The sequence below is a fragment of the Lissotriton helveticus genome, chromosome 5_1 (assembly GCF_964261635.1).
Source record: "Lissotriton helveticus chromosome 5_1, aLisHel1.1, whole genome shotgun sequence".
Lineage (NCBI taxonomy): Eukaryota > Metazoa > Chordata > Amphibia > Caudata > Salamandridae > Lissotriton > Lissotriton helveticus.
Genome location: NC_136065.1, coordinates 1,995,158,276 through 1,995,173,908, shown reverse-complemented (window position 1 = coordinate 1,995,173,908; position 15,633 = coordinate 1,995,158,276). Strand labels below are relative to the sequence as shown.

General features: G+C 44.6%; 1 protein-coding gene across 1 annotated transcript in view; it reads right to left on the bottom strand.

The window, feature by feature from the left end:
- Window positions 1-4,836: 4,836 nt before the first annotated feature.
- LOC144756146 (E3 ubiquitin-protein ligase TRIM39-like) overlaps window positions 4,837-15,633 on the bottom strand; it is a 225,563-nt gene continuing 214,766 nt past the window's right edge. Inside the window, exon 7 of the mRNA XM_078645721.1 lies at window positions 4,837-6,249. Within this exon, the coding sequence (XP_078501847.1) occupies window positions 5,705-6,249 (545 nt within the window). The 3' untranslated portion in view covers window positions 4,837-5,704. The remainder of the gene's footprint in view (window positions 6,250-15,633) is intronic.

Genomic DNA, 15,633 nt, shown 5'->3' with positions numbered 1-15,633 from the left:
GGGGACCCCATTACCTCTCAGCTCATCAAGAGTGAATAACATCAGGATCAGCAAAATCTTTCTGCATCACTGGAAACGTAAAATATTCCAAGTGAGTGAAATCATGGCTGCAGTGCAATAATAAAGGCGCCAGAATTTCAGTTGGCTCGCATCTGCCATGTGTTGTGTCTAAAAACGTGAGCCGAGCAGTTTGAAAAACAGCTACCATGTTATGATAACCTTGAAGGCTTCGGCACTCACTGTCAATGGCGTTTAACATCTAATAAGCCATGTTAACATAGCAACGTGAGCAATCCAGACCTCATCCACACTACAACTGAACATAAAGACACCTCAAAACGAGGGTGTAGAAATACAAAGGAATGAGCATGAAGCCAAATCTGTGCATCCAGTTTAGATGGTGCAGCATAAACAACTCAATTAGTTCAAGAAGTAGGATACCCAAAATCAGGAAGCATGAGTTCAAATCTCCCTGCATCGAGGGTTGGTGAGTGGAAAGCATTAAATCCATCCCTACTCTAACACCAAGGTGGTATCCCTACATAAGGTTTTTCAAAAGGAAAGATTAAAAGGTGTAAGTGCTTGGAGTCTTCCTAAGAAGTCTCTCCACGATCAATGGGTCAAGTGGCATAAAGCTGCCATGGCAAAGAAAGAGCTTGTTCTAGGATGCTCCAACTCGGAAGGCAGGAAAGAAGTGGCACACTATCCCTAATTCAATTGATGCAATTCGAATCACCCCATCCACCTCGGAGTCAGCCCAGAAGGTATTTTTCCACGATGTCAACCATGCACCTCAGTTGCAACAGTTTGTTCTTGGTTCCCAGGCCTTCTCCTGTGTGAAGTGTCCTTTATCGACTGTAGCTACATGATTGTAACTTCTTCTCGCCTTGCCTAACTAATATATTTTGCACACAGTCCAAAATGGAGATAGTCTGTAGAATGTACACACATTACCAAATGTCCATAACCAGGTTTGATCAAATACATAGAGACTCCTCCAACGTGAGTGTCACTCACTGTGTGCAAAATATATTACACAGCCTTAATCGATAAAATAATAGGAAGACAGAGAAAAAAAGAAAATAAATTCTTAGTTGGCACATTAGAGGTAGAAGCTTTGTTCTATGTGTTTTATGTATGTACTAGCATACCCGTCGCGCCTTGCTGCGATCTCCGAAGAAAGGAAATTCAAGGAAACTCGTTATGATAACATTCAATTTACATTGTGTCATTTTTATTGAAACTTATTAATTTTAATATGGAAAACATTTCAAAGTGTTGTTTTAATTCTATTTATTTATTCGAGTGCTTGTGGATACACAATTTTTTGTTTTTCCATCTGGTGCGTATATCAGTATTCGAAAGATTATGAGGGCCCTGGGGGGCCGATATTTAAACAAATGTTTATGCCAGAAACCTTCGCGGGAGTGTATTCAACAACTTCCCGAAGTTTCCTGGCGATCGGATGAATGCTGTTTTAATTCTATTTATTTATTTGAGTGCTTGTGGATACACGATTTTTTGTTTTTCCGTCTTGTGCGTACATCAGTATTCGAAAGATTATGAGGGCCCTGGAGGGCCAATGTTTAAAAAAAATGTATACCAGAAACCTTCGCGGGAGTGTACTCAACAACTTCCCAAAGTTTCATGGCGATCGGATGAATGGTGTTTTAATTCTATTTATTTATTCGAGTGCTTGTGGATACACGATTTGTTGTTTTTCCGTCTGGTGCGTACATCAGTATTTGAAAGATTATGAGGGCCCTGGTGGCCGATTTTTTACAAACAAATCTATGCCAGAAACCTTCGCGGGAGTGTACTCAACAACTTCCCAAAGTTTCATGGCGATCGGATGAATGGTGTTTTAATTCTATCTATTTATTCGAGTGCTTGTGGATACACAATTTTTTGTTTTTCCGTCTTGAGCGTACCTCAGTATTCAAAAGATTATGAGGGCCCTGGGGGCCGATATTTAAAAAAATGTTATGCCAGAAACCTTCGCGGGAGTGTACTCAACAACTTCCCAAAGTTTCATGGCGATCGGATGAATGGTGTTTTAATTCTATTTATTTATTCGAGTGCTTGTGGATACACGATTTGTTGTTTTTCCGTCGGGTGCGTACATCAGTATTCAAAAGATTATGAGGGCCCTGGGGGGCCGATTTTAAAAGAAATGTTATGCCAGAAACCTTGTGCTAGTGTACTCAACAATTTCCCAAAGTTTCATGGCGATCGGATGAATGGTGTAGTAATGCATAAAGGACAAACATACAGACAGACATACTTTCGTTTTTATATATATAGATAAAGATTTTGTATTAATTGTTCTTTTTATATATTCGTTTTGTTGATGTGGTTAATGTATGTGAAATATGGTGGTATAGTTTTGTGTATATTTGTTTTTGTTTGATATCTTTGCTGAACCCTGGAATCTACAGTAAGAGGTGACGAATATATTGCTTTTATTTATGTATATAAAATAAATTTGCAGGAATCATGCAGTAATTGCCAGTGATTAATTAATGTTCTCATAGGGTACACTATGTAATTTCTATTTATGCCCGCATTACAACCTTTTCTTTATTCACACTGTTAGAGAGAGAGAAGCAGCATTGTGTGAGGGAAATATTCCTGGGAAAGTGAGGCAGGATCAATGAATTTTCTAGCAGGCGCAGCAGGTGTTTCCTTCCCAGTGGTGCACACTGTACATAAATGTTGCTAGGTGCCAGACTGGTCCCTGCTCCCTACATGTTAACAATTACTTACTGAATTTGTGCTTGCTTGTACAGGTAGTTTGCCGCGGCAGATCCCACATTTGTCACAAGTCGACGGCCACAGCACAGGGCCACACCACCACAAACAAGGGTCTGACTATCCAAGACTCCGAGTGACACAGTGAAGTTATAGCCTGATCAGGAGTAAGCATGGGCGGATTTTGCGAATTGGCAATCCGCGAAATTGCGTATTTACGGATTCGCAATCCGCAAAATCCGCGAACTCTCGCGAATTTTTTTTTTTGTGTTCCCAAGGATTTCTGCCAGTTCGCGAGGATTTTGTACCAGTTCGCAAATGCGAACTTACTTTTCGGGTAGCAACGGTCGCAAACATGTTGTTTCTACATCTGGTTCATCACAGCACCCTCTGTTTCACCACTGCCACCCTCTGTTTCACCACTGCCACCCTCTGGCTCACCCATGCCACCCTCTGGCTCACCCATGCCACCCTCTAGTTCATCACTGTAGATTATGGGTGGAAAAGCACACCTGCCCTGCCTCAACTGACATAAATGAATTAGGGGCTGATTAATGTGTTACTGAATTTGAACTTCCTGGCTGGAACCTGCTTCCTTATCTGTAATTGCTTTCTCTGAGCCTGCTGTGAGGGTCAGAGCAGGGTCATAGAATAGTTGCAAGTAGGCAACTGAACTCTGAAGGGGCCCCTCAGGAAGCACTACAGGGAATGGTTACTAATGATAAGATTGAATTTTTGCACCTGCTGAGTGCTTTCAGTTATGTCTGTAATTGCTTTCTGTTGCAGTGTAATTTTTTTAACAGGACCTTTGTTGTATACTTGTAGCTATTCTCTGAGCCTGCTGTGAGGGTCAGAGCAGGGTCATAGAATAGTTGCAAGTAGGCAAATGAACTCTGAAGGGGCCCCTCAGGAAGCACTACAGGGAATGGTTACTAATGATAAGATTGAACTTTTGCACCTGCTGAGTGCTTTCAGTTTTGGAAAAATCCAAATATCCAGCAGCATCCACAAAAAGTAATCCTTCCAGGTCAAGATCCAAATCAAAGTGACCAGCACATGAAGAAAGCACTGAGAGGAGCCTGCTGGACAGGAACAGGAAGTTGGAGACTGTGGGGCACTTCCTTCCTCCCACCCCCCCCCCAAAATGGACTCCTTGCAAAAAAAAAGTGCAGGCAAATGTCAACCTGAGGAGTTATTCTGATAAAAATCATAATTTTCAAGGTTTATGCTGCCTGCTGGTGGATTTCTTGTGCGAAATTGCACATTTTGCAATCTCGCAATTGCGAGATTGTCGCTGCCCGCCGCATCTACCTTTTCGCAAGTGTTTACTCCCGCAAAATTGTATAGTATTCTAGTTGGCAAGTGCGACCAAGCAAAAAAATCCGCTTCGCACGGATTTACGAATTTTCGGTAAGTTCGCGGATTGCGAATTTACCGAAAATCCGCAAAATCCGCGAGCGGAACGGATTTTACGCCCATGCTTAATCAGGAGTCTCGAAGTTTGTTGCCGCAGACGATGCGCTGGTGGTCACTCACTGTATCTCTAGTAGAGTGATGACGAGAGTGTAGTGATGTCATGACTAATCTCGATTTCAGACTAAGCCTTCGCTGAGACCCACGTGGCACGTCATCACTGCTTTTAAAGAGCACCATGGAGCTGGTCAAAAATTATTGTCATTGGTAGCGCTTTCGCGCTACAGGATGGACAGCTCTGTGATCCCCAAACAAACTGTACACCGACGCAATACTATGCTAATGTCGCAACACGTACAGCAGCAGCGCATTCAGTTACACACACATGCTGCTGGCTTCAGCTGCATGTGTAACTAATAGTCATTGACTGTCATGTGTCCAATCCTCCAGGCATGCCCCAGCTATGCAGCGAGCTTCACGCTCATTCCTGCACTAAAAGAGTGATAGCTAGGCTTCAACACAATGCGTCATCTTGATCTCCATGGCTACCTGACTTGCTACGCTGCCTGGTGGTCTGCAATCCAAGCCTGTCAGTGCATGATAAGTATCGGCACCTCCCCAGCTTAAAACTTGAGCACAACGGGCTAATATACTCCCAAAAAGTAGCCACCCGCTAATGGTAAAAATGTTGGCCATTTGTGCGGGGAAATAGCCCAATCTGGCAACACTGCCCGGGCACGCTCGCTGACTTAAATGCAGTGCCCCGCCTGGCCACGCCTGTTCAGAAGTGAATGCGCAGAAGACAAATATATAGTGGAAATGTGCGCCTGATGCTGCCAGCGCGTTGTCAGCACTGCCACCTCACACAATGCTGTTAACAACAGGAAATCTGGAATTGTAAAAACACACAATGCTGTTAACAACAAGGAAAGCTAGATTGTAACAAAACAAATTGCCCAAGTTTGAAACATAATCAGAATGCATTACGGTTTTTAATCTAGGGGATAAATGACTGAACTGCTGTGTCCGTACAACGTTATATGGGAGCCAGGGGTCACAAGCAAAGTGGCAGGGTTCGTAACAAGTGGCATAGGAGTCGCAGTTGCGTGGCGACCTCCAATTGACGTCCAGGTCACCTCCTCCTTCCTCCAGAAGTGGCATACAGTTACAGCCCTAGATTGTTTTGCATCAGCCCGCGCAGGTAGATTTGAAGACTCACTACATATGTGCACAAAGGAATGTGACTGGGACCCTTGGACACTGGTACACTGTCTGTGCTCCAGCAACAGGACTGTGTTTGTTTTTTCTTCCTAAACTGCTGCCTGCAGCACAAATAAACTGTGCTTTGTTGGCTGCCTGCTTCCCACCCTCACAGCTTCTAAAAGGAGGCAGCTTTCAGCTTCCTGCATGCAGGAGCTGGTCATTTTTATATAACTGCTCTGTGAATGACAAGATAAATGGTTCCCTTATTGAGGTCAGTGACAGTATCGTACGTTATACACAGACCTCATACATGATGTTGCAAAAGTCTGAGTAGCTCTCACTCCTGTCCTGTCACCGGCAGGATCCGCAGACCTCCCGAATTCTTCCCTCCATCATTGAGTCCTGGACTGAAGAAGGGCCGCAGGATGGGGGGGAAGGAGGCCCCGGAGAAGGTGAAGAGCAGAGACCGGTCATCCACATTGTACACCGAGAGCCTGCCCACCTCATAGTCCAGGAAGAGACCCACAGCCCTGGGGGGCACACGGAGGGTCAGGAGAGTGGCAGGGGAGGTGTCAGCTTCATATTTACCACTTCTGAGCCCCACTGTCCAGTATCCTTTCTCAGGTGATGTTGTGATCGTTCCCTTCCTCCTTGTAGCCTCGTCACACACTCCCAGGGTCCAGCGTGTCTTGGCCCCTACCTCCACCTCCCAATAATGCCTCCCGGAGCTCAGCCTCTCTCTCCCCAGGACAATGACGGCAGGATTGTATCTCAGGGGTGTGTCAGGCAGATCCTGTGCTCTGTTTACTGTCCTCACGCCCCTTCCATCCTCAGACAGGATGAGCCTCCGATGAGCAGTGTTAGGATCCAGGGTCACTGCAGCTGCAAACCAGAAAAGCAGAGGTTAGAACTCAGAAGCCAGAAAATAACAAGACCAACTACTAGCCACCCAATGACAACCTGCTACTCACAACAGCTCATCCTTGTAACCCTTTCCATTTCTACTGCTTAAAGCATTTCATCCTATACACAGTGACTTTCACTTCTGCTCCTCAACTGCCTATAACCAGATTAAATAACATTTCCTAGAAATTGAAAAAGTAAACACACAATCCAGCGCTGGAGAGCAAGGCTCTGTGACTGCTGGGGTCTGAAATACCCGGCTCTGAGTGCCTGGGTCTAGACTGCCAGTGCTAACACTGCTGGGAAAAAATGTATACAAGACTTACAGAATACGAAATGCACATGAACAAGTTTTCAATATAATCACCATAAATAACTGATTTAAAGACATTTCGCTAAATATGTGGTTTTATGGAAGCAAATTATAAGGACTGTTCAAAAACCATGGGAACCCCTCAGCACCCCCAAACCCGCCTGCCACTTTACCCCGTCTTCACACCACAACAACATTACACCCAATATCCCCTCTTTACCCATGAAATAGTAATTCCCCTAGCCACGCGCTTGGCCTTAAGCACCTTTAGTTTACCTTTAAGCTGAACTCTCTGCGGACAATGATGCAGCTTTTAAGGGCAAAACAGGCTGTTGTTTCAGAAACAGAGGCCACAATCTGTGTGCGAAAGTCACAAACTGCCTCCAGTTTAAAAATGTATATTTTATTGCATTATATGACATAATATGAAATAGTTGTAGGGCCAAAATGGAAGCAGGCCCCATCTGAAGTAGCCAAGGAGCAGTGGAGTGCTTTATTGTCAGACAGCAGCTGATGAAAAAATCTGGTTTGTGGGGCCCGTCTGAGACTTAATAAAGAAACCAGAAGGTGCTGGGGGTACAATCAATCATTCAGCTGCTTTTAAAGCATGCTACTCACTCGTGAGGGTCTCACTCAAGGCGCTTGGGGGTGGGGGGCAGTTGCAGCTCCTGATCAGCTGAAAAGCCAGTTCTTGAGGCTCTTCCTGAAGGTGTGCAGGGCAGCGGAGCATCTGATATTGACTGGGAGCTGGTTCTAGGCCTTGGCAGTGACGTAGGAGATGGCTCTTCCACCTGCTTTGGTTCTGCAGATGCGCAGTGTCTCTGCTAGGGCAAGGTTGGCACAGCAGAGGTTTCTTTTGGGTACGTGGAAAGAGACTCTTTCATTGAGGTATTTGGGTCCGATGTTGCGGAGAGATTTGTAGGCGGGGGTGAGTAGATTGAAGGTCACTCTCTTCTCGACAGGGAGCCAGTGGAGGTCTCGCAGGTGCTGGGTCATGTGCTCATGTCGTGGGGTTCTGAGTACGGGTATGGCTGCAGTGTTCTGGAAGGTCTGGAGTTTGTGTAGCAGGGATTTGTTGATTCCAGCATAGAGGGTGTTATACTAGTTCAGTCTGCTGGTTATGAGTGGGTGGGTGACTGCCTTTCTGGCTTCGGGGGGACCACTTGAAGTTCTTGCGGAGGATGCAGAGGAAGTTGAAGCAGATGGAGGCAACAGGGTTGATCTGGCGAGTCATGGTGAGGGATGAGTCTAGGATGATGCAGAGGATCTGGGCGTAGTCCGTCGGGCGGAGGGCCACAAGGTGTTGTCCCAAGCGGTGGGGTATGGTCCTTGGATGAGGACCACTGAATCAGCCCCTAAGAGAATTAGCCTGAGCAGAGTGTTGTACTGCACAGAGCTGTGCTCACTCCTGAGATGGGTGTGTAAAGGAAAAGGTGGGAATGTATATAGGATGCTGACCATTGTTGAATGAAGAGGGCCATGTAAAGTTGTGCAGGTAAGAGGCTGTGCAGGGATTGAGGCTGTGCAGGGATGGCAGAGATCAGCAGGGAGCAAAGAACGTGTCACAGTGGAGAGGGCTCTGCGAAAGAGTGGAGGGCAGCAAAGGACTGTGCAGAGAGTGGAGAGCTGCGTACAGTGGAAGCTTGTGGCGGTCTGTGCACTGAAGAAGTGTGCACAGGTTTCAGTACAGGGCAGAGTATGGGTTTTACAGAGAGTGCAGGGTTGTGCAAAGTGAGGTTCTGGTTCTGTACGGTGGTGGGTTGTTGAGTGGAGGACTGTTTGTCTGGGAGAGCAGCGCAAAGCATTTCTGTCTATTACCCTGTTAGGCTGTATTTATAGGGCCTACATGATAGAAGGCACATAAATATTGTATCCTTGGTGGCTCCATAACCAATGCACATTGGCAGCAGCAATGCAAGCTTCCCTCACAGAAGGAACAGATGCAACAAACACATGAGTTCTGTAGGTTCACCCTCATCAGCCCTTGTGTGGAGAGACCTCTTAGTGATAATGATGATGCAAAATTGAAGTAAACACTTGTGCTGTGCTCAGAGTTAGGTTGGAGTCAGAGATAAATTGTATAATAGTAAGTGCTGGGGCCCAAAGTTTTGCTCAGATGATTACGACCGGCGCTATCGAATATAGGGGGTGTGTCATGCTAAGGCTGTGTAGTCTTGATTCCACCTCATGCCTCTTTTATCCGACATCAGACATTCCAGCCCCTATCTCACTCAGCATGTTCTTTTTCAACCTTGCTTTCGCTCTTTGTCACTCTTCCGTCTAACTCTAACTCCTTCTTTTCTCCTTTAATGTTTTTCTCTCTTGGTTTGGGTCGAGTCTGATGAGGAAAAATAAGTGTTGTACCCCAAAAATAAGGGCTGGTGGGTAAAGGCATATATGTGCTAAAGGCATGCGTGGAAAAGGCATATGCATGGTAAAGGCATGCATGGTAAATTCAAACTCCAAGTAAGAAGCAGGTAGAGGCCCATAATTGAAACATGGAACCACCTACATAGCCCACCTAGCGTACCTCGAAAGACCAGGTGGTTTATATGTAAAAACAAAATACATTTAAAAAATAAGTGCAGGTGTCCAAAATATTTCTTAGGAGTCCACCACTCACTTCCCCCTCTAATGCAGCCCACTTTCACCAATAATGCCATCCCCTGTTTGCTTGGGCCTTTCATCTCTGATTCCATACGCTGCTTGCTTGGACATTTAACCACTGACACCATCCACTGCTTGCATGGACAGTGTTCAGAAACATATTCCTCGAGGAGGGGACTGAGCATGATTCTCCAGAGATTCATTTTAAACAAGCATTTGCAATGCAATAGGTCTTGCATTTGCGAGAGTTTGAGCTATTGGCATTGTAAATGATAATGCCTTTTATTAATAGTTTCTAAAACTTGCAAGCAGTGCATAAGCACACACTTTGTACTTATATTCCTTGCTTACGAGAAGCAAGGCTAGCAGTAAGAGAGGCGCAGTTACTGCCAGTCTTGCTTCTCATAAGCAACAACTATAAGTAAAAAGACTGTGTTTAAGCACCGTTTGCAGGTTTTAAAAACAGATAAGTAAAAGGCATTGTCATTTACAATGCCAATAGCTCAAACTCGCAAATGTGAGACCTATTGCATTCCAAATGCTTGTTGAGCTCTGAGATGGAGGCGGTAGCAGCCATAGGATGCCAGGCCGTGCATTTTAAAAGCAGGAGGGAGGAGGAAGAGGAAGAGGCAGCTGCAGTCAAAACAGACCTTGGTCTTTGAAAGCACAGCAAATGGGCAAGATAAGAGCAAGATTTCAACCCTGTATACAACAGAGCTCGGTAAATCATGAGCACTGTTCTCCAGTGCTCCATCTTAAAGAAAGAAATAGTGCTCACAAGCTCTGAGTAACAACACATGTAACGGGGAAGTCCTTTAAAAGCCCATATCCTAAATACAGTATGTCTCGCAGAGACAACGCAAGCGCTGCCTAGGCAAGACCTAAAAATGGGTTCACTGATAGAACAACAATGACACAAATATCGATGTTAAAAATATTGATTAAAAAATATAGACTACAAAAATATCGACTCCCATAACTAAACAAGTACAAAAATATGGACTCAAAAATATTGATGTAAAAATATGGATGTAAAAAATATAGATTTAAATATACATATAAAATATATATTAAATATTAATATGAATTTTTCACAGAAAAAAACATAGGTTTCAGGCACGTTATAGTTAGAAATTAGCATTTAAAAATCCTTAGAAATTCACTGAAAAAAACATAGGTTTCAGGGACGTTAAAGTAACTACATATGTAAAAGGCAGTTTACGTGAGAGTTGGAGTATATAAATGACTATATGTGAGTCAGTGATTGTGAGAGTGGCTGTATAGATGAGTGTTTACGTGTATCAGTGATTGTATAAGAGAGTAATTATGTGTTTGTTTTGTTTGAATAAGCGATCTGTTGTGTGTATAACTCTATAGGTCAGTAAATTGAAGTGTGATTGATTCTTTGCATGACTGACTAGGTGTGTGAGTAACTCCATGAATGATTGGTGCTGTGTGAGTGTCTGTATAGGTGTATAAGTGCATATGATAGTGTTGTATTTATGAGTGACTGTATGTTTGAGTGATTGTATGGGTGAATGAGTAGATGTGTGTGTAGAACTAGGAATCAGTGAGTGCATATGTAGTAACTGGTATTGGTGTGTCGATGGTTTCGAAAATGGTAGTCTGTATTTTACAGTGGGTGTATCAAAGGTTATATAAGAATGTGAGGAGGTGCATCAGATTTTCCCGTGGATGATGTCATCAGTGATATAATTTGAGATGCCATCAGTGATGTCACTGACCATGTCATGAATGATGTAATATGTGACGTCATCAGCAGTGCATTGCGGGGGCACGAGTTATAGTTAGCTGAACTAACTATAACAGTCGAATTTCTATGGTTTTGTACGAGTGAAATATCCAACTAACTATAACGCCCCTGAAACCTATGGTTTTTTCAGTAAATTTCTAAGGTTTTTTAAATGCTAACTTCCAACTATAACGTGCCTGAAACCTATGTTTTTTTCAGTGAATTTCAATGGTTTTTTAAATGTTAATTTTTGACTATAACGTGCCTGAAACCTATGGTTTTTTCAGTGAATTTCAATGGTTTTTTAAATGCTAATTTCTAACTATTTTTTATTATTTTTATTTTCAAGACCTTTATTAGTAGCAAACAGTGTTATACACGGCTTGTTGCCTACAACCGGTTCACAACCGGCAGCGTAATAATCATTCAGTTAAAGCTTGTCAATAGCAACATATACATATACAAGTCGCCTACAACTGCTTCGGGCCGGCCGCATCAAGTGAATCAGTTGGCCCTGAATTTACTTGTTTTCTTGTTAAACTATTAATACAAACAACCAGAGAGGCTCTATTGTCGATCACATTGGTACATTCGGCTCATGTATACATTTCAGCGAGTACACAACACTTATTACATTGTAGTGCGTTACGTATGACAATACTAATTTTGTTAACCATCAGAGGGTTCACCGTCTCCCACCTAGTCGTCTCTCATTCCGGTGCACTTTAAACGGTATTGGCTAAACAGGCCCATCAATGACACGTACCCATGTGTATATCTGTTACTACAGCCAGTACAGAATACCTTTACATGTAGGTCTCTATAGGTGGTTACACTCCCTCCACACTGTACCCTTCCGGCTGAATGTTTTGTGGTGCCAGACCTGCCGGCGTTTTCTCCGGAGACCCACGGGGCCGTGTCAGTAAGTAGGATGTTAGCGGTGATTAGATATCCCTGGGTCTGGATGCGCTAGGTAACAATTCGGGTGTACAACCTTTACAACGCAACTTTTACCACGCAGTGCCTTTACGACGCAACTTTTACAACGCAAACCATTACAACGCATTGCGCTGGGGGGTGCTCTGGGATAGGGAATATATTTAATTTACTATCCAACACCTTCCCTACTATCCACGGGGACTGGAGTTGGAATAGTAAATTAAATAAATCACTATCCAACACCCAAAAGCACTATGCGTTGTAATGGTATTCGTTGTAAATACCGCGTTGTAAAGGCATGCGATGTAAAAGTATGCGTTGTAACGTCATACATCCAACAATTCGGCATAATTGGTGAGTTGTTCCTGACAATCAATCATATCATTGAGCCAGTTCTTAAATTTGGGTGCTCTCCCCATGCCCCATCTACAGGCTATTTGTCTCTTGGCCATTAGCAGTGCAAGGGCCATGTAATGGAAATGCGTTCCAGGCACTTTTTTAACGTAACTCAACAAGGCCAGTAGTGGCGTGGGCTCAATATGCGTGTTGGTCATCAGAGTCAGGGCTTCAAATACACGTCCCCTGCACTCCCTCACTCCTGGGCAGTCCTAGGCCAAGTGCAAAAAAATCAGCTTGTGGCGCATGGCATCTATCACACCTATCTGTGTTACGTACCTGATATCTGTGCATCTTAACTGGTGTGTAATACAATCTATGTAAATATTTATAATGTATAATACGCAGCCTGCTTCTGGAAGAGACCCGCTCGGTTTGTGAGCAACAATATTACCATTGGTCGTCCGTCAGTGTGAATCCCAGTTCCTCTCCCCATCGTGTGCGGGACTGTGAAGCTGTTACCTCTCGCTGTGTGTGGACTGTACACTAGATCAATGAGACTAGACGTTTGGGCGTTGCTTGTTGAAGGATCAAGTGCAGTGGGGCAAGTGACGGGGGTTCAGCCGGAAAATCCGAGGTTAGAGATCGGACCTCCTGTTTGAGCTGCATATTCAGAAATGCGTCCAACGGGGTGTGCCGCACATCCTGAAATATACTCTCCGAGTTCCGAAACTGTCCATCCTCATCTAAGTCACCCCAGGTTCTGATAGCCATTTGATCCTGAAATTTATGAAATAGCGTTTCTTGGAGGAGGGGTATGTTCGGGTTATATACAAGTGGTAGGAGCAGGGAGTAAATCATGGGGGCCGCCAGTAGGTGCTCAATGCGCCTCCATGCTGCGATCGTAGCATAGACAGTGTTCTGCGTCCGCTCTTGGATAATTAAAGCAGCGTACAGGACTACTTCTATCAGGATCAGGTGCACAAGCCAGTGTTCTTCCGCTAGTTGTGGCATGCATTTGGGTTGCTTTATCCAGAAGTATAGATAATGGGCTTGCGCACTTACATAATAAAGTTCAAAGTCTGGAATACCAAACCCCCCTGATGAATATGGCCTTGTTAGGACAGCCCACTGCAGCCTAGGTTGCTTACCCCCCACACAAATCTTATCAGTTCTGTTTTAAGAGATTTAAAAAAAATGCCTTCCTGGGTAATACGGAATATTTAAAAGAAGATAAAGCAATTGCGGTAGTACCACCATTTTAATTAGGGATGCTCGCCCTGCCATGGAGAGCGGCAGTGTTATCAAGCGGGTCACGCTATCTGTTATGCGGTTCAGCGCAGCCCCATAGTTGAGCCTCATAAGTTCCTACTTATTTCTAGTGATGCCAACACCCAGGTATCTCAGCTCATCATCGCACCACTCCACTGGGTAATCTAATGGAAAGCGCAGTACTGAGTCCGTCAGTGGAAAGAGTCAGGATTTCCCCCCAGTTTATCTGGATCTTCGAAAGTTTCCCCAATACAATGAGTTCCCGAAGGAGCGGGTTCAGATTATGTTGGGGGTCTCTCACATATAAGGTGATATCATCGGCATACATGGAGATCAATATTTGCCTCATGTTACACCGCAGAGCCTTGTCAATATGGTGCTGTCTCAACCTTGCCGCCAATTGTTCTGTTGCCAAGGCATACAGCAAGGGGGACAGTGGGCATCCCTGTCGGGTACCCCTAGTAATCGAGAAGGTTTGAGACACATGCCCATTTATGAGCACCCTGGTCGGTGATACAGCAGTCGAATCCAAGACAGAAAAAGTGGTGGGAACCCCATGCGGAGCATTATCCCAAAGATGTAATCCCACTCTATAGAATCAAAAGCCTTTGTGGCATCTAGAAAGATTGCCGCCAAGGGTAAGTCTGGGAAAAAGTTGTTTAAAATTGTAAAAGGGTCCTTAGGTTATGGGAAGTGGCCTTTCCGAGGACAAAACCAGACTGATCTGGAAAAATCAGGTGTTTTAACAATGAGCTAAGTCGATTAGCAACGAGCTTTGCCAGAATCTTGGCATCACAATTGAGAAGGGAGAGCGGTCAGTAGGACCCGCACTGGTGGGGTGGCTTCTCGGGCTTCAAAAGTGAAATAATGAGAGTTTCCCTCATAGACGATGGGAGGGAGCCCATTTCCAATGACTCCTCGTAGACCTCTCGTAGAATTGGGGCCATCAGATCTATATAGGTTTTGTAAAATTCTATCGGAATGCCATCAGTACCAGTGGCCTTTCCCGATTGCATGTGCATGATGGCTTCTCGAACCTCGTCCAATTCAAAGGGAGCACACAGAAATTCACAGGGGCACATTGCTCAGCCAGCTCGGAGTGACATCCCCAAGGTATGCCTCCAGATCTAGATCATCCCTTCTGGTAGTGATATAAAGATCTGTGTAGTGGCGTGTGAAAGCCTCAAGTATGATCGCAGTGTCCCAACAATGTGTTCCATCCGACCTTTCCAATTCTACCACGTAATTAGAATAGCGTGGCTTCTAATCGTGTCCGCTAACACTTTACCGGGTCTTTCTCCCTCCCCGTACCTGCGGGCCATCCAGTGTTTACCTCTGAAATGTGTTTCCCTGTGTGCCATACCCATGTATTCTGTAAGCTTTGCTCTGAACTCACGCTGCGTAGCCCCATCCGGTCTGAGCGCTAATGATGCTTCTAGTGCCTTGAGCTCTATATCCAATCTGCGAAGTGTGTTAGTGATATCTTTTAACACCCCTGCCCCTTTAGATATGCAAAACCCTCTAAGTGTCACTTTAAATGCCTCCCAGCTGGTCTCCACACTTTGTACCGTACCCTTATTTCGTTAAAAAAAATCCTGTATTTCTACGCGCAGTTCTTCTTGGAACACCGTGTCTAAAAGCATGTGCGCGTTAAGCCGCCAAGCACTTTGCGGGGATTAAAGTCTGCTGAGGAGAAATGAGTTTAACTGTTGCGTGGTCTGTGTATGTCCTAGCTAAGTGCTGCACCTCACAGATCTCCGGTCCCAGTCCCCGAGATATAATCCAATAATGTAGCTTCGCCCACGACGCAGCTTGTGCTGTGCAATGAGTCCCTTCACGTTTTAGGGGATTGGTGTGTCTCTACGCATCTATCAATTGGTTTTCAATAATGATATCCTGCATTACCATGCTTGCCTTGGTGCGATGGTGGGGGAAGGATGAGACCTATCTAGGCCCGGAGTGTAAGTAACATTGAAGTCAGGACAGGACAAACCAGAAAGCAATGGCGTGCAGTCGAGGCGCCGCGTGTTTTCCGAGACCTTAAAGAACGTCAATCCTTAATTATTAAAAACACCTCTGCGGACGAAACACATTAATAGACACGGGCTGCAGACACCCGCACTGTGAGGTGACGAACATCCAT